Source organism: Prionailurus viverrinus, chromosome C1 (genome assembly GCF_022837055.1).
Source record: "Prionailurus viverrinus isolate Anna chromosome C1, UM_Priviv_1.0, whole genome shotgun sequence".
NCBI lineage: Eukaryota > Metazoa > Chordata > Mammalia > Carnivora > Felidae > Prionailurus > Prionailurus viverrinus.
Window position 1 is genome coordinate 109991339 of NC_062568.1, and position 23716 is coordinate 110015054.

General features: G+C 50.4%; 1 protein-coding gene across 3 annotated transcripts; it reads left to right on the forward strand.

The window, feature by feature from the left end:
- Positions 1-5009: 5009 nt before the first annotated feature.
- On the forward strand, positions 5010-22030 carry ANKRD35 (ankyrin repeat domain 35). 3 transcript variants are annotated; one of them, XM_047872419.1, is made up of 14 exons: positions 5010-5141; positions 10414-10544; positions 11318-11406; positions 11795-11859; positions 12666-12723; positions 12912-12982; positions 13314-13420; positions 13995-14182; positions 14795-14832; positions 15010-17013; positions 18876-18965; positions 19247-19312; positions 20096-20206; positions 21080-22030. In XM_047872419.1, exons 1-13 carry the CDS (start codon positions 5103-5105, stop codon positions 20156-20158), a joined length of 3009 nt encoding a protein of 1002 aa, XP_047728375.1. In that variant the 5' UTR covers positions 5010-5102; the 3' UTR covers positions 20159-20206; positions 21080-22030. The 3 variants fall into 3 exon arrangements, with proteins under 3 accessions (XP_047728375.1, XP_047728374.1, XP_047728373.1); XM_047872418.1 differs by lacking the exon at positions 5010-5141 and having other exon boundaries at positions 10324-10544; positions 20724-22030; XM_047872417.1 differs by lacking the exon at positions 5010-5141 and having other exon boundaries at positions 10324-10544.
- Positions 22031-23716: the final 1686 nt, after the last annotated feature.

Genomic DNA, 23716 nt, shown 5'->3' on the forward strand with positions numbered 1-23716 from the left:
TGAACGTCTGACTTCAACTCAGGTCATGATCTTGCAGTTGGCAAGTTCAAGCCCCAGCCCCTCATCGGACTCTGCTGACAGCTCAGAGCCTGGAACCTGCTTTGGATTCTTTGTCTCCCTCTCTCTCTGCCCATCCCCTTCTCATGCTCTGTCTCTCTCTGTCTCAAAAATAAATGAATATTTAAAAAGATTAAAAAAGAAAGAAAGAAATGCTCATGGAGGGGCACCTGGGTGGCTCAGTTGGTTAAGTGTCTGACTCTTGATCTCAGCTCAGGTCTTGATCTCAAGGTCATAAGTTGGGAGCATACTTAAAAAAAAGAAAGAAAAATGAAATGCATGGAATTATTATCTGGTGGTAAGAAAACAACATGTAAAATGATAATAATAGAAATTTAAAAAGGGTATAGATAAAAGTAAAAAAGTATTTTCCAAAGATCTCCCTTCACAAACCTTCTTCAACTTTCTTCTTCATTCAGATAAAGAACCAGTCTTGTTTTAGGACAAAATTATCTTTTTTCCCTCAACAAAATGTATTTCCATTTCTTATGTCTTTCTCATATATTTCCTATTTTCCACATACAGAGTTGCTTATTTCCATCAGTCTTAATTACATTTAGCAGAATATTAACTCTTAGAAACCTTAGTCTCCTAGTTTCACCTAGTGAAAATTAAGTAGTAACTAATTGTGAACAGTCTGTTACACCAAAATTCTTTAGATCTGAAATTCGTGAATACATTTCACGGTTTCTTTTTTAATGTTTATTTACTTTTGAGAGGGAGAGAGACAGAATGCAAGCGGGGGAGGGGCAGAGAGAGAAGGAGACACAGAAACCAAAGCAGGCTCCAGGCTCTGAGACATCAGCACAGAGCCCGACGCAGGGCTCGAACTCATGAACTGTGAGATCATGATCTGAGCCAAAGTCAGACGCTTACCTGACTGAGCCACCCAGGCACCCCCGTTTCATGGTTTCTAAAAACATGTGTTTCCAAAGCACAATCTTTCAATAAAGCATAAAGTATGTTCACGAAGACATGGTATGTATGTATGTTATGAGGATACAAATTATCCTCAGTTTCTCTGTGATAAGAAGCCAAAGCATTTAAGCCTACATTCAGTAATCAAAGCGTAAGTATTTTCTCAGTTTTGGAAAAGACTTAGATACCCAATTAATTCAATCCAATTTATCACTTAGCAACACTTTAAAGCTTTAGGTGGAAAGATTTCGAAAGCTATTTTAACAATTGCCAGTGAGAACTTTATGAGACAGACAAAATTAACTGCCATTGTAACCCACCTTGTGCTGACAGATTGCAACAGAAATAACACGAGCTTATTTGACCATTAGCAATCATTGGTAGAATAAAAGTTTTGTATTTAATGCTGATAGGTCTAAAGACATGTCTACCTTAATTAAACTAACAAACTTAACATAGCTTAAATACAGAATGTGTTGCGCCTGGATCAACCTAGAAGTCGGTTTGTTCCCCACTGTCAATTTTTAGTTGGGTCACCTGTGGAGAAATCTGAAGTGGGTGGTTTAAATTCGGAGAGGGGTGCTCTTTGCTCCTTGACAGCAAGGGTAGGAGGAGCAGGAGCCAATGGCAGGAGCCAGAGACAAAAAGGATGCTACAAGAGCCAATTATGCAAACCATGCCCATGGTGGTGCAGAAACAGGAGGAGGTGGAGGTGGAGGCAGAGGAAGTGAGGTAGCACCAGCAAGACTGGAGGCAGATAAAAGCCCAGAGGGCAGAGAAAGAGGACTCCCGGTCCTAAAGTTTATCAGCTTGGACAGACAAACAGAAGCACCTTTTCTTTCCACCAACACAGACTGAAAACAGGTAGTCCATGTCAGGCCAGAGAAGACAGGGAACTTTCCTGAAACAAAAGGAGTTTTGGCATCTCCTTGGGAATATTCCTTAAGGTCTCGAGGTAGACTAACCACAGATGACTGGCTCCAATTACGGCAGCCATTAACCCAGGAATGAACCCCCTCCCCCATACAACAAGACTCAGGCAACATTCATCCAGTTCTCTCAAGATATATTCCAGACCTCACCCCAAAAAGAAGAAGCAAACAGAGAGGAGATGAGTAACTCAGGAAAAAGAGGAAGACATGTGCGTGATCTTGGCAACAACCTGTTTTCAAGAGAGACCAAGGGGAGCACATAGAGAACATGATAGAGCACAGGCAAGTGATGGATAAACAGAAGTAGAAGGGCCTGAGGCAGCTGAGCCGATGGTGGATTGAGGGGTGCAGGGTGGGGAGAGGGGTGTCCTCAGGCCCTGCTAAATGAGTATGGATGGATCAGGATTTTAGTACAGGGCCATAAAGTCCTGATAATATGGGATTTTGGTCATTTTCCCTGACAAAAAAGGTCTAACTGATAAATAGTATTGAAGTTTAAGGGCCATTTTTGGTCCTTAAGTGGGCCATTTTTTCATCATCCTCCAGAGAATATTGAGGCTGGCCATTATCACAGAAGATGAGATGCTTCTTTAAATCCTGTTGTCCAAATTGACTCCAGTGTGTTAGGAGACAGCCCAAAGGGTAATCCTTTGGGATTGAGGAAGCTGATCCCATAGTGAATTCCTACAAAACAAATGAAGAGAGTACATTAACTACGAGTCCATTACCAAAACCCCCCTCGGTTTCCGAATGGTGTCCCATCAGGAATATTGCCAAAGTTTCCTGGGGTTCAGAGTGGGGGGAGGCGTCCCTCTTTCTTGACTGCTCTGACACCTTTGTACTTCTCAAGAAGGCATGTTGACCTCCCTTCCCTTCCCCATTTCATTATAGACTACAATAGGTGCTGGTGAATGGACTGAAATGCTGCAGAGATTGGGGCTGCCTCTTTCCATTTTGGGGGAGCCAAAGTATTTGGTGACCAATAATAGTACCCTAAGCTCTAGATCTGGTATTAATGGATGGGGTAGAAGTCTTGGCCCTTGTTAAGAAGGGGCAGCTATTTTATATCATATTAATTGTCATATATCTAAACTAGAAGTACTTTCAATCTGAGAGCAGGATGGAACATGCCAAGCAGCCCATGGGTAAGGACAAAATGAGAGTATGAAAAAATGAAAGTATGGAACTCCTACGTGTTCTGGGCAACTTTCTTTTTCTTTTTCTTTTCTTTTATTATTATTATTTTTAAAGTAGTCTCCATGCCCAACATAGGACTTGAACTCATGGCCATGAGATCAAGAGCCACATGGTCTACTGACTGAGCCAGCCAGGTGTCCCCAGGTACTTTGTTGTGAGCTTTATCCATGATCCAGTCCCAAGAGCTCGGTGCCCTGTTGGGTGAGTGCCCCAACTGGGTAATCAATCGCTTCATCCGGTCCCTTTCAGGAAGCACACAGCCTTACATATCTTGGATTTTATGCTCATCAAGGGATCATACCGGGTTATTTAGGAGGAAACTTTACCTGGAAGTCTTGAGATTGGTGGCCATCCTAAAGACATATATGGCCATCCCATGCCCAACAAGAATACATTGGTTAAAAGAACAGGAAAAACAAGGAGAGTCTGGTTGGACCAATGCCATTAGGGCTGAGGTAATAGTGTCCACCTGGTGGCAAGAGTTCATCCCTCTCTGTTGTGTGGCTATGGGCAAGAGTTCCTCTCCTGAGCACCTGGGCAACAGGACACACTCTGAAGGGTCATACTATTCAGGACATCTCTGAAAAAGAAAAACAGGTAAGAAACAAAGACGGGGGGTAACGAAGATTTACAAAGTTACATCAAGCTTCTGAATTCACTCCCTTGTCCCCGTATGGGCCGCCAAAAATGTAGAATCATTGAGCACACGGGTCAAGAAAGAATTCTTGAGATGTTGTATGTTGCAACTTAGCAAGTTTATTTTAGTAACACAGGGACAGGGAGCAGAAAGAGTTGTTCTTTTGCTGTGTGAATGAAGCTGGTGGTTATATGCTTAGTGCTCAAGGGGGAGGGGATGTGCAAGGAGTATTAGATCATAAAAATGCCTTCTTCAAATTTCTACTCCGAAAAGTACTTTTGCAAGTTTTCTCTGGTGCTTATCATTGAGTTCAATATTAATGATCAGTGAGATTTATAGGCAGTCATGAGACCCTCCCTTTAAGAATGTAGCAACCAGCTGGTATTTGATTCTTATTGAAACTTATAGGTAAGCCTTCTGGGCTAACGGTGAACATTTTTCTGCTCCTATCCCTTATCAAAAGGACACATGGGCAGACCAGTTAGCTGCAACTGACAATTCAAGAATTGCTGAGAATCTGAATTTAAAGGGCAGTGGAAATAGTTTAGACAGTTTTGTGGGGTTTATTTCAAATGGGAGCTACTTAACATAAGAATTCTCTCCTCCCCCTCTGCTATTTTCTAACTTACAGGTTTTGTTACAATATTAAGCCCGATCTCCTTTCCCTCAGGTTTTTTCCCCCCAGGTTGCGGAGGGTCATGCAATCATCCCAGCTCAATGCTCTGCACCACACTCTCCTCCGGTTTCCAAATTGCTCTCTTCAAAGCCTCTTTTGTGCTTGGGTTTTTGGTCAGGGAATGGGGGAAGGAAGCAGAGGTAATTAAGCAGGCCAGATGTCTCTGGATATAATAAAAGCGTCGTCACCAGTGGTTAAACGCGACAGTTGGTAAGAACACAGCCGACCTAGCGAAGCTCAGACCTGAAGCCACGCCTGAAAGGGCGGAGCTGAGGCGGGGCTTGGGGGCGGAGCCGCAGCCTGAAACTGCGGAGGGGTGGGGCTGGGGGCGGAGTTTTAGCCTGAGCTCCGGTGGTACCTTCTGCCATAGAGTGGGTTGGAGCCGGAGGCGGGTTTGCTTTGGGAGGGCGAGGTTTGAGACCATGCCCAAGTCGCAGCCAAAGACTGCAGGTTTTTTGCTTTTGCAACGTCAGAGTAGGGCAGGGCCAGGGGCGGAGTTTTAAGGCCAGTTCTCGGGTTCTCGTATCTGATTGAACCCAGCGGGTCCTGGGGCGGGTCCTGGAACGGGTCCCACTCTGCTTTTGACAGCTCTCTCTTGCAGAGCCGCAGCCGAGTCCCGTGGGTTCGGGAACCTGTAGCCCCGTTCTCCGCGCGTCCCCGTCCCCCCGTGGCTCTGGCCCTGGCCATGAAGCGCATCTTCTCCTGCTCCAGCTCACAGGTGGCGGTAGGTGCCAAAATGTCCGGGAGGATGGGGCTGGGGTCCAAGCCCTGTGGTGACAGAAGTCCTGAGTCCCATCTTCATGCACCATCGCCTTTTCTCTTTATCGGTCTTTCCAGCTCTTCCACTCCCGCAGTGCAGCCCGCCAGCCCTGCCTTCCCCAAGACCCTGGTCCTCTAGCTGCTGACTTGCCTTCCTAACGTCTGTCCTCCCCCAAGTTCCTTTCTCTTGGCCCTTTCTTGTCCTCCTAGCATGTACACCCCCAACTTCTAAGATATTTCCTGCAGCCCCTGCCCCTCCCTGAAGGCCGTGTCTACTTTTGCTCTCTCACAGTACTGAACACCAAACATCTGCTCTATCCCCAGCCCCTGCTCAGCCCCAAGTTCCATTCTATGTCCCAAGTTTTGCCCCACAGCCCCATTTTCAGCCCTGATCTGTCCTTACAACCCTGCCCTCTCATATGGCTCTATCCTTGCTGTTTCCTCTCGGCCCAACAAACTCCCAGGCCAGTGCCTTCCATTAGCCCTGCTTCAAAATCTTCTCTGTCCCTGCCTCCCATCTCCCCCTCCCCCCCCCAACCCGGCGTCTTCCACTCCTGCTATCTCATCAGCACCAGTGGCTCTCCAACATCGCTCCAGACTTCTTTCCAATTGGTACTCCCACACCAGCAGCCTCCTCCTTGCCCCCTTCGGCTCCCTGCCCCTCTCTGCCCAATGGTTGTCAACCCTAGTTTTCCCCCTTTTGCCCCAACCTCCTTCTGCCTGCTCTCTGTGGGTTAATCTTGCAGTCCCCCAGCCTGGCAGGCACTGGTAGAGGAGACATACTTGTCTGGCAGCTCCCCAAGAAACTGGGTAAGTTGCCTGCAGAATCCACCCTGGCCAGCTCACTGCAGTGTCTGGTTATCAGACTGGTTCTTGGACCAGTCAAGACCTCCTGCCTGCTTCTCCCCAGAATCTTCCTTCATTCAGAACCCTTACTCAGTTGCTTAGGCCTTGTGCTCTCTGCTTCCTGGACTGAGTTGGGGAAAGGTGACCATAGGAGAAGAGGGTATAGTGGATGCTCTCTGAGAGCTCCCAGTAGAAGTCACTCTATTCCCCATGTTCTCCCAGAAAACAACACGAGGCCGATTACAGAAGGTGGGGCACAGAGAGGACGTAGCTGCCTCTTCCCTGAAGATCTCTTATAGAGAGACCCCCTATCGGGGGATGGCATTTTCTGTGGAGATTGGGATTGGGGCTCATTTAGAAGTGAAGTAGCCAGCGACCTGTGGGAATGTTACTTAGCCTAACCTGACCTAGTGGTGTCCCTCAGGAGCAAACATGAGAACAGCTCAGCTCGCTCTACAAGGGCAGGCCACAGAAGCCTGGACGTGAGTGAGCTATGAGGCAAGAGTAGGAACTCTGTTGAGGCCTGTCCTTGTCCCACTTGTGATTGCTTCTCCCGTCATCTCCACACATGGATCAGCCAATCAAAATGCATTTACTGGCTGACTAGGATAGGTACCAGAAACTGAAGCTACTCAGATTCTGTCTTAACTGATAATGATTTCCTGATTCACACGGACTCTTCCCTAGTCACTGAAAGTCCTCCACATTGCCCTTCCCTTTCCGGTCTGTGCAGTCGGCCTGCTCCTTAGGAATGGGGAAATGATTTCATTTTTCCTGATTCTCCAATCCTTGGTCAGTGTCTCCTTTCCAAGGTGCTGGAGTAAGCAATGGACGGAATGTTGGAATTTGGAAACATCCCTCCCTCACGCCAGCTCTACAGATGTTTGGCTATGAAGAATTTCCACCCATTCTCGACTCTCTTTAGTGTCACAAGCTCATAGGAAGTGAATTGGGTGGATTTAGAACTATCTAGCTGGAAAGAAAACAGTTGCCTCGGTCAGGATGGATCACAAAAAGCTTAAAAAATAGGCCAGTGTCCGCTGCAAATTGTTTCCTCCTGAAACTTCCTCACCCTTATGATAAATTCCTCCACTCCTTGGGTGGCTAACCACTCTGAACATGTTTGTCAGAGAAACAATGCAACAAGCCTTCCTGGCCACTCCCAAAGCCTGGCTTCCAAGTCTCACCGGAGGATTGCCCCTACCTGTCTCCACTCCCACCCCCGGGTCCAGGGCCAGATCCCCGCACCCTTAGATTGAGATCAGGAGCGAAGATCAGTGATCATTTTAAAGTTAATCTAAGTTATCCAGAATATAAAGAGCAAAACAAAGACACAAATAAAAACCCGACTCTTATGGTCTCGTTTTATTTTAGTCTGATTGATAGATGATGCTTTTTGAGGGAGTCTTACCTATTAGCTTTCTCTGCCTATGTAGGAAGTAGACCAAAAAATAGCTTTCAACAGTTGGCACTGAATCAGCTTAGAGGAATGTCAATTGCATTAAAAAAAATTTTTTTTTGAGAGTCAGCTCCTGCTTCCTCTAAGGCAGCCTTTCCATTTCCACGCACCTGTCCTACACACATAGCCAGTCTTTCTCTCTCTCCTGTTGGTGTGTCACATCTCAGTAGGATGCTTATGGGCACACAGCCAGAGATAAGGTAAGGCCACAATTACTTGTACAAAGGCCCCTAATCTTGGTTACAGAAATACAAAGCTTATCCTTGTTTTTGAGTCTGCTGATTAATGTGGTGATTGCTCCCTTGAGGCTGTGATGGCAACCCAGTGCCTCTTGTCCAAGGAGCTGGGGTGAGCAGTGGACTGGCTCTTGGAATATGGAAGCATCCTCTGTCCTTCATCCTAGTTCTACAGAGGTTTGGCCGTGACGAATTTCCACCTATTCTAAATTCTTCTTAGGGTAACAAGATTATAGGAAACAAACAAGGTGGATTTAGGGGCGCTTGAGTGGCTCAGTTGGGCATCTGAGTCTTGATCTTGGCTCAGGCCAAGGTCTCATGGTTCGTGGGTTCAAGCACTGGGTCGGGCTCTGCGCTATCAGTGCAGAGCCTGCTTGGGATCCCCTCTCTCTCCCTTTCTCTGCCTCTCTCTGTCCCAGAATAAATAAATAAAACTTTAAAAATATATATATTTAAAAAATCAGGTGGATTTAGAGCTCTCTAGTGGAAAGAAACGTGTCTATGTTGCTAAGACCCACCTTCACCATCTCTACAGCCTGGTTCTTATGCATTGGCTGATATGGGCAAGATCCCTGCCTCCCATTCCCCTGTATGGAGAATTCTGAACCCAGAATTTCTGGCACATCCAAAATGTGCCCAGCAAGGCTAGGAAGGATGGGGATTGGAACTAGCATTTATTGTGCACCCACTATGTGGCATAGTGCTAGGTGCTTTATAGCACATTATATCACTTGGAAGCTGAGGTTCAGAGAAGTCGTTACATGCCTACACTCACAAGGGCAGAACGTGTTAGAATCAGGATTTTAAGCGGAGGACTTCAGATTGAGATCAGCTGATGGCAGTGTCCTGCGGTGGAGGCATAATTCTAACTTTCTGCTTTTTCTGGCTGTAACTCGTCCTCAAGGGACATTGGATAACATGTTCCTACATCCCAGAGTCTGCTGGTATATGGAGCAGACACTTTGTTTATTTTGCCCTTGGAGACTTAACCTGTTTGGAGACTCTTCTCTGTGCAGGGAGTAGCGTCTGAGGGTGGGTGGCTTTGCCCCGGAGGCCGCCTTAGACTGTGTACATGGAAATAAGTAAACCCTCTTTCACAGTAGTGCGTGTGTGTGGTCTGGTGGTGAGGACCAGCATTGGGCGTCAGGTGGCCTGGGTTGTGATCTCAATTTCACCACTAGTTTGTGGTGTGACCCTGGACAGTTATCCAGCGACAGTGTGCTTGAGTTTCTTCTGCTGTCAGATCAAATAATTTCAGCCCTGCCTGCTTTCCAGGGATGTTGAGAGGCTAATTGAAACAGCACTTGAAAAAGACTGTATGGAGTCACAAGGGCTGTACTAGCCTGAGATCACTCTTACGGCGTGGGCGTTTCAAATCTCTCCTGCTTTTGCGACATAGTTTGCCCTGGCTATGAAAATAGTTTCCGAAAATGAGTTATTGGGCTGCCGTAGACCCTATTTTTTTCCACCTCCTCCCAAAGCCTCTTTCTTGTTGCGATTACACCTCATAAAATGTAATGTATCACCCCCCAGCCCCTCCTACTTCCTGTTTGGTTAGAAGAATACATACGCTCGCTGGTAGGGTTCTTTACAGGTTACAAAGAGATTTTATATACCTCATATGAGGTTAGCTCATTTAATGCTCACAGCGTGATGAGGTAGTAATTATTTCCCACACGTTATAGATGGGGAAACAGAGGTGTTCCGTCGCTTGTTCTGGGTCCCAGAGGTGAGATAGTGGCCGAACCAGGCCCCGAACTCGGGCCTGCTGACAAAATGTGTATCCAGGACCCTTTTCACCATAGCCCAGATGTTTGCATCCCTTCCCCTCTCTGGATCCAACCAGGCTGTTCTGTGCTCTCAGCCCTGGGTGTTTCCACACAGCTCTCTCTCCTTCACGCCCTGCCATACCTCAATTATTGTAATTACCCCGCCACCTGCAAAAGTCAAGCGGGAATGATGGAACAATGCATGCAGGTGTGGCTGTTGCCGGGGACAGCTGCTCCCTGCCGGGGTGAAGAGGAGGGAGGCCTGGGGAGGGAGCGGGACGGGAGCTGCCTCCTAAGCCTAGCTAGAGACCTATCTTTGCCTTTGGGTGGCTGTGCCATGGAAGGGGACGGAAAGGGCATAGAAATGAGATGGGAAAACAGAAACTCTGCTTCCCCTCCCAGGTTGGGGGCCCAAAGCCGAGGGGTAGAGATGGCATGTATGGCTGGGTATTTGGACTCCTAGCCGTGGTGTAAAGCTAGGTGCCTTGGCATCGCAGAAATCTGAGGACAAGAAGCAAAGCAGCGTGGGGAGATGAGCGGTAACGTGAGCCCAACTGGGAGTGGTCGGTGTGGTTCAGTTTGCTCGGGCAAGACCTGGAGAGCCAAAGGGAAAGGCGTCGTGGCTAGGATCGCTCTGAGCTTGTGCACCTGACAGCAATAATCACATATGATGATTTAAAAAAAAAAAAAGACATCTGAAATACTCTGCATCCAGTACTCGAACATGACCGTAAACCCAGTAGTCTACAGGGCCGACAATAACCAGCAGTGGTTTCTCAGTGCAGCACAGAATGATCTAGGCTGAGGAACTTGTGGCATGTTGGAAGGACCTCGGCAATGTCTCTCTTCTGTTGCCTGTCATCCTTCTTTCCTTTTTCCACTCCAACCCCACCCCCTTTGTTCCCACCATTTGTGGCCCTGGACCAGGTGGAGAAATGGAACCGCCGCGACCAGAAGCTGCTGGAGGCAGTGCAGCGGGGGGATGTGGGACGCGTGGCCTCCCTGGCCTCGAGGAAGTCGGCCCGACCCACCAAGCTGAACTCGAGCGGCCAGTCCTCGTGAGTAGCCCCTCCCAGCACCCTCCCTCCCCTTGATATGTGGTTCCCTTTGAAAGTCCTAAACCCCAAGATCAGGTAGGACCAGGGAGTGCCTACAGCCTCAGAGCCCTTTTTGTCTTAATCGGAAAGCGTATTGGTCAGGGTTTGCTATGGATCAAGTGCTACACATGGTGAGAGAAGAAGCTATCCTGAGTCCAATCTCACAACCCAGGTTGACAAAACTGGCAAAAAAACAAAACAAAAAAACCAGACAGGAAGCCCATGAAACAAACAGAAAACGGTGTATTTCTAACAACAACGTTTATTTATTGCAAGGGTAGGAGGGTGTGTAAGCTTGAGCCATTAGGAACCAAGTGGTAGCCATGAGCATCACATGGCTAGACAGAGTGATCTGGACAGGAGGGACATTATCCCTGTCTCTGCCCAAGTGAGCCTTCAAATGTCCAGTCCGCTGCTCTGCTCTCTGGCTGCCTTGTTCTAGGACAGTCCCAGTCTGTAAAGGGTCATGTGGTCAGAGCAACAGGTGGTTAGCTATGCGCTCCCTGGACACCCCTGCAAGAGTCTAGGTTGCTTGAGACCTGTAGCTCTTCTGTCTTTGCTTCCCAGCCTCCTCTGGCTTTGTGACAGTAAGCCACATAGCCTTTTCCTCAGAAAGTCAGGCTCTGGGAACTCCCCTGTCTGTTGTGGGGATTGGCTCTGGGGGTGAAGGACCTCCCGCATCCCTCATCTACTGGTCCCTTCATCCTTCTGTCCCTTGGCCTTGATTCTGGCAGGTTTCATCTGGCAGCCTCCAAAGGCCTGACAGAATGTCTGACTATCCTGCTGGCAAATGGAGCTGACATCAACAGCAAAAACGAGGATGGTGAGTTAGACCATGCACTGGGCCAAGCTGTTGGCCTCTCCCTTTACAGCAGCAGTGGCGGGGGGGGGGGGGGGGGGGGGATGGGGAGACACCAACTGCCGGAAGTTCTAACTGTGGCCCCCACATCTTCCTCACCGGCTCTGGCCAGCATCCTTCCAGGGGCTCCCCTCTCTGCAAACCCTTCTCTGGGTTTACCTCACCCCTACTCCTACCTCTGCCAGGTACCAGGCACTGGGGGAACAGGAATTTCTGGCCCCATGGGGCTGAGAGCTTGCTTCTCTCTCTAATCTCCCCCTGATTATCTGTGCGTCTCTTGCCTTCCCTCCCTGTGAGTCATCGGCTTGCATGGGGCCACCCGCCCTCCATCTCCCCTTCTTTCTCTTTCCAGGAAGCACTGCCCTGCACTTGGCCACCATCTCCTGCCAGCCACAATGTGTCAAAGTCCTGCTGCAGGTAACAGAAATCTCTTGATACTACTTGTGGGAAGGGAGGAAGTGGGCCTAGAATCTTCTAACTTTGTCTTATATCACAAGCAACATTTGGTCAAATGGACCCCTCTCATCCCCCTCTCATCAGCAAGAGAGCTGATAATCACGTATTCATTAATTCACAAACTTTTATGTAATGCCTACTATGTGCGGACACCATGCTTCATGCTGCCCTTGAGGGCCGGTCATAGAGCTGTGTTCCCAGGGACTGCCTGCCCGTCATTCACATGCCATTGGCAGAGCCCCTGCAGAGGCCAACTGCTGAGTGGCTGGGCGGATGGCCGGAGGACAGAGGTGTTCACATCCACCCCAAATTCTACCATCTGTTTTTAAGGAGCTTGCAGGCTAGGAGCACTAAGACAGATATATAGGTGAAACGACATGCAGACGATCTAGAAACTGGTCTCCAAAAGGCACAGTTCAACAGGCCATGGGGCAAATGGCTCTTCTGCTTTTGTTCTTCCTGGCCCTTTCCAAGTTCTCTGATTATGATCCTAAAGTCCCAGGCATGGACCCAGGTGTCATTTTCCCTAACGTGCTTCTTTGCCTATAATCTGATTTTTCTTGGGCCTTAGGTTTAGGACCCAGGGCTGAATTTCAAGGCTGCTTATCATCCACCAGGGGTGGATTGGGCTTGCCTAGTAGTTGGCCAGAGCCACGGTCCTCCTTCCCCTCCCCATAGTACTATGGAAGCTGGTGCCCTAAGAGGGGGTATGTGATAAGAGTGGACCCGCCATGCCCCATGCTGCTCTCCTTTGTGGCTGTTTGCAGCATGGTGCCAATGAAGATGCTGTGGATGCAGAAAATCGTAGTCCGCTGCACTGGGCAGGTATGTGCCAGGGGACCGGTGGGAAATGGGGTGGCTGCAGGGACCAGTGGGCGGAAGGGGAGGGAAGACAACATTTGGGGAGCAGGGCAGGCCAGGGCTGACTGCTGAAATGGTTGGCGGCGATGTTGGGTCATAGTCTGACTAGGTATCTTTCCTGCTTCTTCTTAACCCAACCATCCCTCCCCCAGCCTCCTCTGGCTGTGCCTCAAGTGTTCTCCTGCTGTGTGACCACGAAGCCTTCCTGAACGTCCCAGATAATGTGAGTGTCCGCTGGGCGGTGACCTTCGCAGGGAGGCTGCTACTCTCCCTCCCTCTCTCTCTCTCTCTCTCAGAGCTTGACTGGCTCAGCTCCATGACCGCGGCTGCACACACCTCCTCTTCCTTCTCCCTCTGCTCCTCCTCCTCTTCTTCATGGAGAGGTTAGGCCTTATCTCCTGGAGGACTTCTCACCCTTCAGAAAGGAGTATTCAGCCCCTGGATCTGGGCTTTTTTCTGCAGAGGTGTCGGGAGAGGGCAGTTGGTAGAATTGTCAAGCCCCTGGCTCCCCCTGGATCCTCATGAACTCCCCTCCCTTCCCACAATCTGTGCAGGACGGACGTACACCCCTAATGATCGCATCGCTGGGTGGCCATGCAGCTATCTGCTCACAGCTACTGCAGAAAGGTGCCCAGGTTAATGTCACGGACAAGGATGCCAAGTGAGCCTTCCCCACCCGCCTTCCCAAATCCAGACATTGACCGCTCTAGAAAGGAGCCCCTGGGCAAAGTGTGTGTGTGTGTGTGTGTGTGTGTGTGTGTGTGTGTGTGTGTGTGTGTGTCTGTGTTTTGGGGAAGAAGGAAGACTAGTCTCTGTTTTCTTGGGAACCTCCTTCCTTCTGAGCAGTTGCTCAGAAGGCACAGATGACTTCCTGGCACAGATGACTCCGGGAGTGGAATCGATGCTTCTGGGTTCATTTGCTTAATTTACTGGTTTTCAAACTATCTTCTAAGCAATGGGATCCTTTTGCCAATAAAGAAGTCACGCAGCACCTCAATATAGAAAGTAGATGAACACAGAGCCCTTCAAATTGGCCCCCGGCTTTCTGATGCTGCACCTCCAAGGAACGGCATTTGAACAGTTCTGGTCTGCTCGAACGCTTTGTCATTGGCTGGCACTGGTCTGTGGTTCTCCTTGCTGCACCGAGTGAGATCTGACTCTGAGCGGAATTTCTGGAACCAGGACTCCTGGATTCCCTGGGGAAGGCCTATGCCCAGATCTGTCCCAACCCACAGGTCGGCTCTGATCCTGGCCTGTGAGAAAGGCAGCGCGGAGGTGGCCGAGCTGCTCCTGAGCCACGGGGCAGACGCAGGGGCGGTGGACAACGAGGGGCACGACGCTCTGCATTATGCTGTACGCTCGGAAGACAGGGAGCTGTGGAGGCTGCTCCGGCAGGCCCTGCTCCGGCAGGGGCGGCAGGGAGGTAAGGCAGGTTCCCTTCTGTAATTTCGAAGTTCTCCCGGATAGCCTTAGAATCCCAGAAGCTTCTTAGAATGCCGTTTGTTCCTGGACAAAGAATCCCTCTATCGTCACTAGCTAGTGGAATGTTGATTTACTTATTGCTGCTATTTGTGAAATGAGCCCAAATTCTCAAAAGCATGGTCACAAAGTCCCTTCATGCAGCCTTGTCTCGCTGAAGGCAATTCTGCCTGGTACTATCGCTAGCATTTATGGGTTGTGATCGTAAATCTATTCGTGAGATTTGACGGTCAGTCTCCGTCTCCCCCACTAGGCCGGCCACTGGCTGTTTTGCTCACCAGTGAGGTCCTGGTGCCTATAACCGTGCCTGACACAGTGCCCAATAAATAAGTGAGCAGACAAAATGAATGAGCTGGCCCATCTCTGGGATGGTGAACCGAAGATGCTAGATAGTCAGGGACCCTTTCAATGGGGGTGGCTCCTGGCACCACGAAGACATGTATGGGAAGGTTATTGCATCGAGGGACTGTTCCTCTCAGAAAAAGTCTGAAGATAAAGTGTGGGCTGGAAGAGGACCTATCTCTGCTCTCATCTCCCCCCCTGCTTTTTTGTATAGGTCAGGGGCTTGCTCAACATCTGGATCTTACATCCCAGGTAAGACCCTAAGTGCCTTTTGCCTCTGACCTTCCCCTCCCCATCTCCCTCCCCAGGCTATCTCACTGGGATATCTCCCAGGGAGTGGTCTTCGGGGCATCAAGACAGTCTAAGAGAGGAAAGGCCGTCCGGGGGCTGGGCTAGCTGCCCGACTTCACTATTCCTTTTTTTATGTAGGCCTCCCCATCAGAGTCTCAGGTGGGTTCTCCACCCCAGAGCCCGTGGAGAGCGGAGCCCGAGGAAGAGGAGGAGGAAGACCCATGCCCGGATGAGTGGAGGCGGAAGTATGAAGAGGAGCAGAGGAAGGTTTCTCAGTTGGAGCAGGAGCTGGTGCGAAAGACGGAAGAGAGTGAGGCTCGAGCTGCAGCCTGCCTGGGCCTGGAGAATGGGATTCGAGAGCAGGTGCAGGAGCTGGGGCTTCTCCTCTCACCACAGCCTGGGACTCCAGGAGGGCAGGGCTCTAGTCTCCGGCCTGGAGGAGATGGCATGGAGCAGGGTTGTCCCCTGGACCTTCTGGCCGAGCGCATTCAAGAACTAAAGAAGCAGCAGCAGGCAGCAGCTGCAGCTGCAGCCAAACGGGCGTTAGCTTCTAAGAAAGCAGAGGATTCGGTCTCGGGGGAGGTCCCGTATGAAGCCCCTGGAGGGGCCCAACCGGAAGAACAGGGGCCACCCCAGAGCCCCAGGTCTGAGACCATTGGGAAAGTCACAGGACAGCAGCTGACCACCAGCGGTGGACAGGCCCTTGGCCCTGATCACACCGACAAACCACGTGCTGACCAGAAAGAGGGGCCCGGGGCCCCAGGGGCTGAACCAGCAGGCACGGCGGCTGCACCAGTGGGCCCCAGAGACGTGAACCAGCTCCTGCTACAACTGAGGGAGGAGCTGGCCGCGGTGTGGCGAGAAAAGGATGCCGCCCGAGGGGCTTTGTCAAGGCCGGTCCTGGAGGGAGCTCTGGGGACACCCCGGGCCGAGGCTGCGGCGGCCGCCTGGGAGAAGATGGAGGCCAGGCTGGAGCAGGTGCTGGTGAGGCTGGACAGGGCCAAGGCGGGATTACCCGTGAGCCCTGACGCCGCTGCCCGGCCCAGAGAGGGAGCCCTGCACGCCGGCCCAGAGACCACCTCCGAAGAGAATGAAGGGGGGCGGCCAGGGGCTCCTGGGGCTCGCGGAGAGCCTCTAGGGGCCCCCGCAAGGGGACAGGTGCCTGGAGGAGGTCCGGCCAAGGGACGGTTGGAGAAGGAGGTGGCGGCCCTGCGGCTGAGCAACAGTAACCTGCTGGGGGAGCTGGGGCAGCTGGGGCAGGAGAGGCAGCGGCTGCAGGGGGAGCCGCAGTCCCTGAGCCAGCGTCTGCAGCGGGATTTCGTCCCCAAGCCGGAGGCGCAGGACCAGCTGCGGCAGTTGCGGCGCAGCGTGGGGCTGCTGACAGATGAACTGGCCGCGGAGAAGGAGGCCACCGAGCAGCTGCGGCAGCGCCTGGCCTCCCAGAGCAGTGACCTCCGCGGGCTGTGGGACGACCTGCCGCCGGACGTGGTGGGCAGGGGCGTCGCGGGGCGCACGGCGGCCGAACCCCTGGAGGAGCTGCGGGCCTGCATCCGCGCCCTGGCCGACGGGCACCGCAAGGCCCAAGACTCGCTGGCCCGGCTGGAGCAGGAAAACCGGCGGCTGCGCGGGTTCCCCGGCCCCCGCGGGGAGCCACCCGGCACCTTCTCACAGGGCCCAGTCTCCCCCCAGGTGGCCGCTCTGGAGCAGGACCTGGGGAAGCTGGAGGAGGAGCTGCGGGCTGTCCAGGCCACGATGAGCGGGAAGAGCCAGGAGATCGGGACGCTGAAGAAGCTGCTGTACCAGGCCACCGAGGAGGTGGCCGAGCTGCGGGCCCGTGAGGCCGCCAGCCTGCGGCAGCACGAGAAAACGCGGGGCTCGCTGGTGGCCCAGGCCCAGGCTTGGGGCCAGGAGCTGAAGGCCCTCCTGGAGAAGTATAACACGGCGTGCCGGGAGATGGGCCGGCTGCGCGAGGCCGCGGCTGAGGAGCGGCGCCGCAGCGGGGACCTGGCGGCGCGGGCCGCAGAGCAGGAGCGCCAGGCCGCCGAGCTGCGCGGGCGCTCCCAGCAGTTTGAGAAGACGGCCGAGGTGCTCAGGGACAAGGTGGAGCATCTCATCGGGGCCTGCCGGGACAAGGAGGCCAAGGTGAGCGGGGCGAAGCAGCCATCGGGGAAGGTGTCCGTGCGGCTCAGGGTTCGCCGACACGCACCAGCCTTGGTTTAGTCAGTTTCATACCGCTGAACCGAACTCACGTCATCTGCAAGGACCACGCTGTGTTCTCCGGGCTCTCGGGGATTTGGGGTTAAGATTGGAGGTAAGGTTAAGGTATAGATAGAAGAGAGGAGGGGGCTTAGGTATTCGAATGTGGGACTCGGGGTTAGAAGCAGGGCGGCCAGGCCAGAGCTAGCCCAGGCCCTGGACTGCTAAGGTTTATTAGCATGGGTCTCTTCAACAGTGCAGATGCTGTATCAGCCCAGCAAGAGGCCTGAGGTCCGTCGGGGTGGATTGCTGTGGTTTTGCTGGGGTTCGGAGGAGGTGACTCAGGGGCCGATGGGTTTAGAAGAGTAGGCTAGCCTGGAACACCTCCCTCTCCCCTTTCCACTTCAGTCCCAACGAGTTCTACCTAAGATTGCCATCAACAGGGAGAGCCCCCATGCAAATTAAAAAGTTTGAAAACCCCCGTGTTAGAAACCGGAGTTTCCCAGCGACTACTCCAACAGTCAGTGTCAAGTCTCCATGTTTCTAGGAGATGTGTTTGAGGAATCCGAAAAAAATCAATTTAGAAATGGATGTAGTGATTTTAGAACTGCCTATGAAATGAATGAGATCAGATGTCTTATTAAAGGTTGTGTGTCTGGTCAAAGGTAGAGTGATTTAAAAATATAGGGCGTATATGTTTTTTGGAACGTAGAGGGCATACCAAGAGAAGGACTGTTATGCAGAATAGGAATCAGTGTGGGTGGGGCTAAGTAAAGAAAGGAGGAATTTTGTGTTGGTGTTGAAGGAGAAGATGCATGTAGACAAACGTGCAAAAGAAAATTGTGGGGTCTGGCATCGTCTGGATTTGAATTTCAGCTTCAAAACTTACTGCTTGATCTTGGGTGAGTTCTCTGAACCTCTAAGTCTCTTATCTAGGCCTCATCTATAATCTCCTCTATGATATGGGGACAATAACAGGGTTTTCATGAGCATTACATTAATAAGATACTATATTTAAAATACTCAAAACAACTTTTGGTAAATGGTAAGCATTCAGTAAATAAAAGTGAGCTATGTTTAGTGTCCCTACTTCCACCGTTCTATTACCGCTGGTTACCATTAACCAAGTTTGTGCCTCAGCCTCATAAACCACAAAAACAAAACTCACTTCTATTTCCCTCGGTGGTCAGCAGCCACGAGTAGATCAGGATTCGGTACAGAGTGGAGAGCACCAACAATGAATTCAAAGAGATCTTGGTTCAAATCATTATTTCATTACCTATTAGCTGTATGATCTTGACAAATTACTTAACTTGGTCTCCTTATCTACAAAATGTGAATAGTCACACTTCTCTCAGAGAAGTCTTGCTCTTCTTGGGACAGAAGAAGAGCTGTTTTGGGTATGAATTGAGACAATGTGTGCAAAATTTCCGGCACATATTCTATACCCAATAAAAGAAAGCTGACCTTGACCCTGGGTGGTGTCAGGGTGGGAAGTGACTTGGGCCTCATTGGTCCCCTTTCTTTCCTTCTGGCCTCAGATCAAGGAATTGTTTTATTAACATTCATTTATTTTTTGAGAGTCAGAGAGAGACAAAGCACAAACAGGGGAGGTGCAGAGAGAGGGAGACACACAATTGGAAGCAGGCTCCAGGCTCTGAGGAAGCGGTTAGCACAGAGCCCGATGCGGGGCTCAAATCCATGAACCGTGAGATCATGACCCTAGCCAAAGTCGGTTGCCCAACCGACTGAGCCACCCAGGCGCCCCTTTAAAAGTTTTTTTTTTTTTATTAACCTTTATTTATTAGATCAAGGAATTGTTGAAGAAGCTGGAACAGCTTTCAGAGGAGGTCTTGGCAGTGCGGGGAGAAAACGCTCGCCTTGCCCTGCAGCTGCAGGTATGTTTTGGCCCTCAGGGAAATGGACACCGCTAGGGAAGAGGGTGGGTGGCCCATGGCAGGGAGGTATGCGTGGGAGAGATTATGGGAATTGCAGAGGCCTGGCCAGGTGGGGGCCCAGGTTGGGCCACTGATGGGCCGAGGAAGACCACGTGGCACAGCTAACCACTTCATTCTGTTGTTCCTCATGCTGTGGGGAGGGAGGGTGGTGGTGACATGTCAGAGTGGGTGTGCTGGGGTGTGGGGTGGGTGCATAATCTCTCACCGGTGTTCACTCTCAGGATTCCCAGAAGAACCATGAAGAGATCATCTCTGCCTATAGGAAGCACCTGCTGAATGCTGCTCAGGTGAGCCCGGGAGGGTCTAGGGACAGAGAGTCGGGCAGGGGGCATTGCATTTGGGGTCCCTCCTCCTACCTGCACATACCTGTCATTTGTGTAAAGCTGGACTTTGTTTGTTTATGTTTATTTATTTATTTTGAGGGGAGGGTGCAGAGAGAGAGAGAGAGAGAGGGAGAATCCCAAGCAGGCTCCACTGTTCAGCGTGGAGCCCGACACAGGACTGGATCCCACGAATATGAGATCGTGACCTGAGCCAGTATCAGGAGTCGGCTGCTTAGCCAACTGAGCCACCCAGGCGCCCCAGAAAGCTGGGCTTTAGATGTTTCAGTGCCAGGTCTCCGGATCTCATTAGGCAGATCAAGAGTGGTTGTGCATGGATGTGAGGGGGAGAGGCGTTTGCCTTTCCTCGTCAATTCTCTGATCTACTGCAAGGCCTTTTCCTGTCCCTTATGCCCTTTCTCAGTTTCATCCTGAGCCAAATTATCCCTCACCAAGGAGGAGAGGTGGGTGGCTTGCTCCTTGCTTAGGAAGAATAACAACTACAAAGAATCGAACATTTGTTGTGCTCTGCTTTATAATCATAGTTTTTAACCCTCGTAGGAGTCCCGGAAAGTAGACATCATTATCTCCTTGGAAAGACAAGGAAACAGCTGTAGAGAAATCACATACTATAAAGCAGGGGACATAGTTAGTAAAACAGCATTCGACTAAAGCACAGAACGATTCCTTATCTGTCTCTCCCCATTTTCTGTTTTTTATCTCCTTTTCTTTCCTTCCTGTCACTTACAGGGTTACATGGAACAAGATGTGTATAATATTCTGCTGCGAATCCTCAGCATACAGGAAGAGTGAGGCAGTCGGGGCCCTGAGGGGTGTGCGACTTCTCCTGATTTCTCTGTTGTGAGTTGTGGGTCAAGGGTGATGGGGGAAGCAGCCTGGAGAAAGGACTTGAGAAAGAAAAGAGAGGGAATTGGAGTCTCTTTTTGCCCCATGTGGTGGTGGCTGACATTAGGGAGCCCTGTGGGGTGTAGATCATTTGAAGTGAGGTCAGTTGAGAGGACACAATCTGCGGAATCAGTGCATAGAGGCGGGAGGCAGGGGGCAAGCAGACTGAAGGGGACCAACGTGGGATGGGGACCGAGACTTGTTGAGTAGCTCTCCTAAGGCCCCGGGCTAGAGACGCCAGGGAAAGACAGCCGCGATGGCAGAGTGGCAGGGTGGGACTCTGTGAACCCCAGAATCTCTCCTTCACCTGCACATCATTCATTCAGAGGGTAGTCACCCCAGCTCTTCCTGCTGCCATCGTGCATCTTCTCCGGTCCAGGTAGATGACGTTCCTTTTAGCATCTTGGCGTGGGTGGGAGGAGGCTGAGGAGATGGAAATGTGTGCATTTCACTCCTGAATTTCTTCTTTCAGGGAGTAAGAGCATCCCTGGCTTCCAGAGGCTCCATCAGGCTTTGGAGGGTGGGGCCAGGCATGGGGATGGCATGGGTGGGGCTCCACCTGACGCTGTGGACCCCAGACCTGAGAACCTGAAGCCTGGAGTCGGCATGAGACCAGAGGAGATGCACGGAGGCCAGCTCTATGGAAAATAAAGCAGGAGGTGGTGTGGTGTTGGGTGTCCCTGCTTTCTCTGTTCAAAGGCGAGTGGGGGAAGGACACTTTTTTTAAAAATCACAAATGGCCCCCAATTATGATCCATAGTAAGAAATACACTACATCGTGGCGCATCTAACCTGAAATAGTATTTACCCTTACTATTTTCTTTCTAGGATGTTCTCTGCTGTTATTCTCCACTGAAAAAAATATTGCTCAAAATACATCCATCCGCCCATGGGTCAAGACCCACAGGTTGAAAAATAGCACCCTGTGAAAATGGAGATCGACACTCTTTCTCTTTCTCAAATCTGTCTCTAATCTTTTTTCTCTATCTTGTGATTCCTGCGTCCACTATCTTTTTTTAAGGAGGAGAGACTGAGAGACCTGGAGTTTCTCCAAGATGTAGAATCTAAAATATTTGATGGTGTGTCAAACCGGGCTTCTAGATCTGAGGCACAGGGCTCACATGGTCCATGTTCTTTGCCCAGGTACCAAGAGGGGTTAAAAGTCTGATTCCTGGGGAAGGGAGGAAGGGATACACAGAGCTGGCTTCTTCCCTCCAGTTCTGTCCTCAGACTGAAAACCGTGGATCTCTCTTGGCCACTTCCCGTGGGTCTCCTCCCCTTCGTGTCCCTCCACCAGCCAGACTGCTAGGTGTGAGAGAGGCAGCAAATTCCTCCCCAATCTGGAACTGCATTTGGCCCCCTCCTTGGTCCCTCTCCCAGCCTACCCCCTGCTGGGTTAGGCTGGGTGGGAGGCCACGGTTTGGCAGTAAACAGCCTGCCTGGGTTGAGAGGAGAGTGTGGAGGGGCTGCTTCGAAGACAGGGGCCCACAGGGGGGCTGCAGGGCCTGGCTCCAGGGTTTGGGCCAGAAGAGAGCAGCGGGGTATAGATCACATCCTAGAGAGGATGAGGGTCAGCTTTAGGATTTATGCAAATGGGCACAGGACTGCTTTTGGGCGTGAAGAATGGAGACTGGAGGGGTTGATGGAGAAAGAGAGGGTACAGCTGCCAGAGGAAGAGCATCTGAAAGATTGAGTCATTTCCATTAAGGGGAACAGAACCTCTCTTTTCTTTGAGTTACCAAAGAATCTCAAAGGACTGTTACAATCATTATTTATGGAGTGGTGGGAAGGGTGGGAAGAATGAAGAAACTGTTGAGAGAGAGGGGTCCAGACAGGGGGAGATGGTTTGGCTAAGTTCAAGTATGAGTCAGGAAGCAGCTTCGGTAATGGGAGCTGATCCCAGAATGGCTGAGTTATGGGAATGGTCAGTGATATGCTAATACAGGATGGAATGTTTCCAGCCCCTGGTCTTCCCAAATGGTGTCCCTCTGTACAACCCCATAAACTCTTACCCCAACGACCCCAGGCCCTCAAGTTTTCCTTGATTTCAAAAATAAATCTTTCTTTCCCAAAGTACCTCTAGTCCTAAGTTTGTCCCTATCCCTCCTAGGCTGTCTGCTGAATGGGGCTTAGGTAGGGACTTCTTACTCCTCTTTTTGCATCCCCCTTCTTCAGGCTTCAGATGTAGGGGTATATGGGTGAGAGTACGTGAAGCTTGGTTGCCACGATAGGGTCAGACTATTTCTTTGAATGCCTTCCGTCTGGAACTTGGTCTGGATTTGTAGTCTCCCTCCTCTGTCTGATAACATTAGTTCATTAAACTGACATTGAACGAGTCTACTACGGGCCAGGCTCAGAATAGAGTGAACATCTCAGAAAAGATTCTTGTCCTTACTGAGCTGGCATACAGGATCAAAATCAGGCATCCTGGTTCCTACTTTTCAGTTGTCCTGTAGGGATGCTGGAACTTCCAACCTCAAATTAACTATTTAAAAAAATTTTTTTTAACGTTTATTATTTTGTTTTTGAGAGAGAGAAAGAGAGACAGAGTGTGAGTGGGGGAGGGGCAGAGAGAGAGGGAGACACAGATCAGAGGCAGGCTTAACCGACCGAGCCATCCAGGTGTCCCTCAAATTAACTATTAAAGGAGATTCCTTCTTTAGGAAACCATTAGGATTCAAGGCACGGTTGAGTTTCTTTTTTTTCTTTTACATTTTTATAGCTTTAATGAGTTATAATTGACACTCAGTAAACTACACATACTTAAAGTGTACAATTTGATAAGTTTTGACATATGTGCACACCCATAACACCCATCACACAATCAGGATAATGAACATATGACTCCCAAAGAATCCCCCCTTCTCTCTTTTTAAAAAAAAATTTTTTTTTAACGTTTATTTTTGAGACAGACAGAGCATGAATAGGAGAGGGTCAGAGAGAGGGAGACACAGAATCTGAAACAGGCTCCAGGCTCTGAGCTGTCAGCACAGAGCCCGACACGGGGCTCGAACTCACGGATCATGAGATCATGACCTGAGCTGAAGTCAGAAGCTTAACCACTGAGCCACCCAGGCGCCCCCCTTCTCTCTTTTTTTAAATTTTCCCCTCCAAATCACTGAAAATTCTAGAGGATACAAACTAGTCCATAGTAACTTTTAAAAAAAAGTTTATTTAGAGAGAGAGAGACAGCATGCGCAAGAGGGACAAGGACAGAGAGAGAGAGAGAGAGAGAGAGAGAGAGAAAGAGAATCCCAACCAGGCTCCACACTGTCAGTGCAGAGCTCAATGCGGGGCTTGAACTCCAGAACCATGACCTGAGCTGAAGTCAATACTTAACAGACTGAGCCACCCAAGTGTCCCCATAGTAACTTTTGATCTATATGACTGAGCAGAACAAAAAATGAGCTCAGGGACTGATGAAGACTCAACTGTTCCAAGGGGCAGTTGGAATTTAGAACCAAG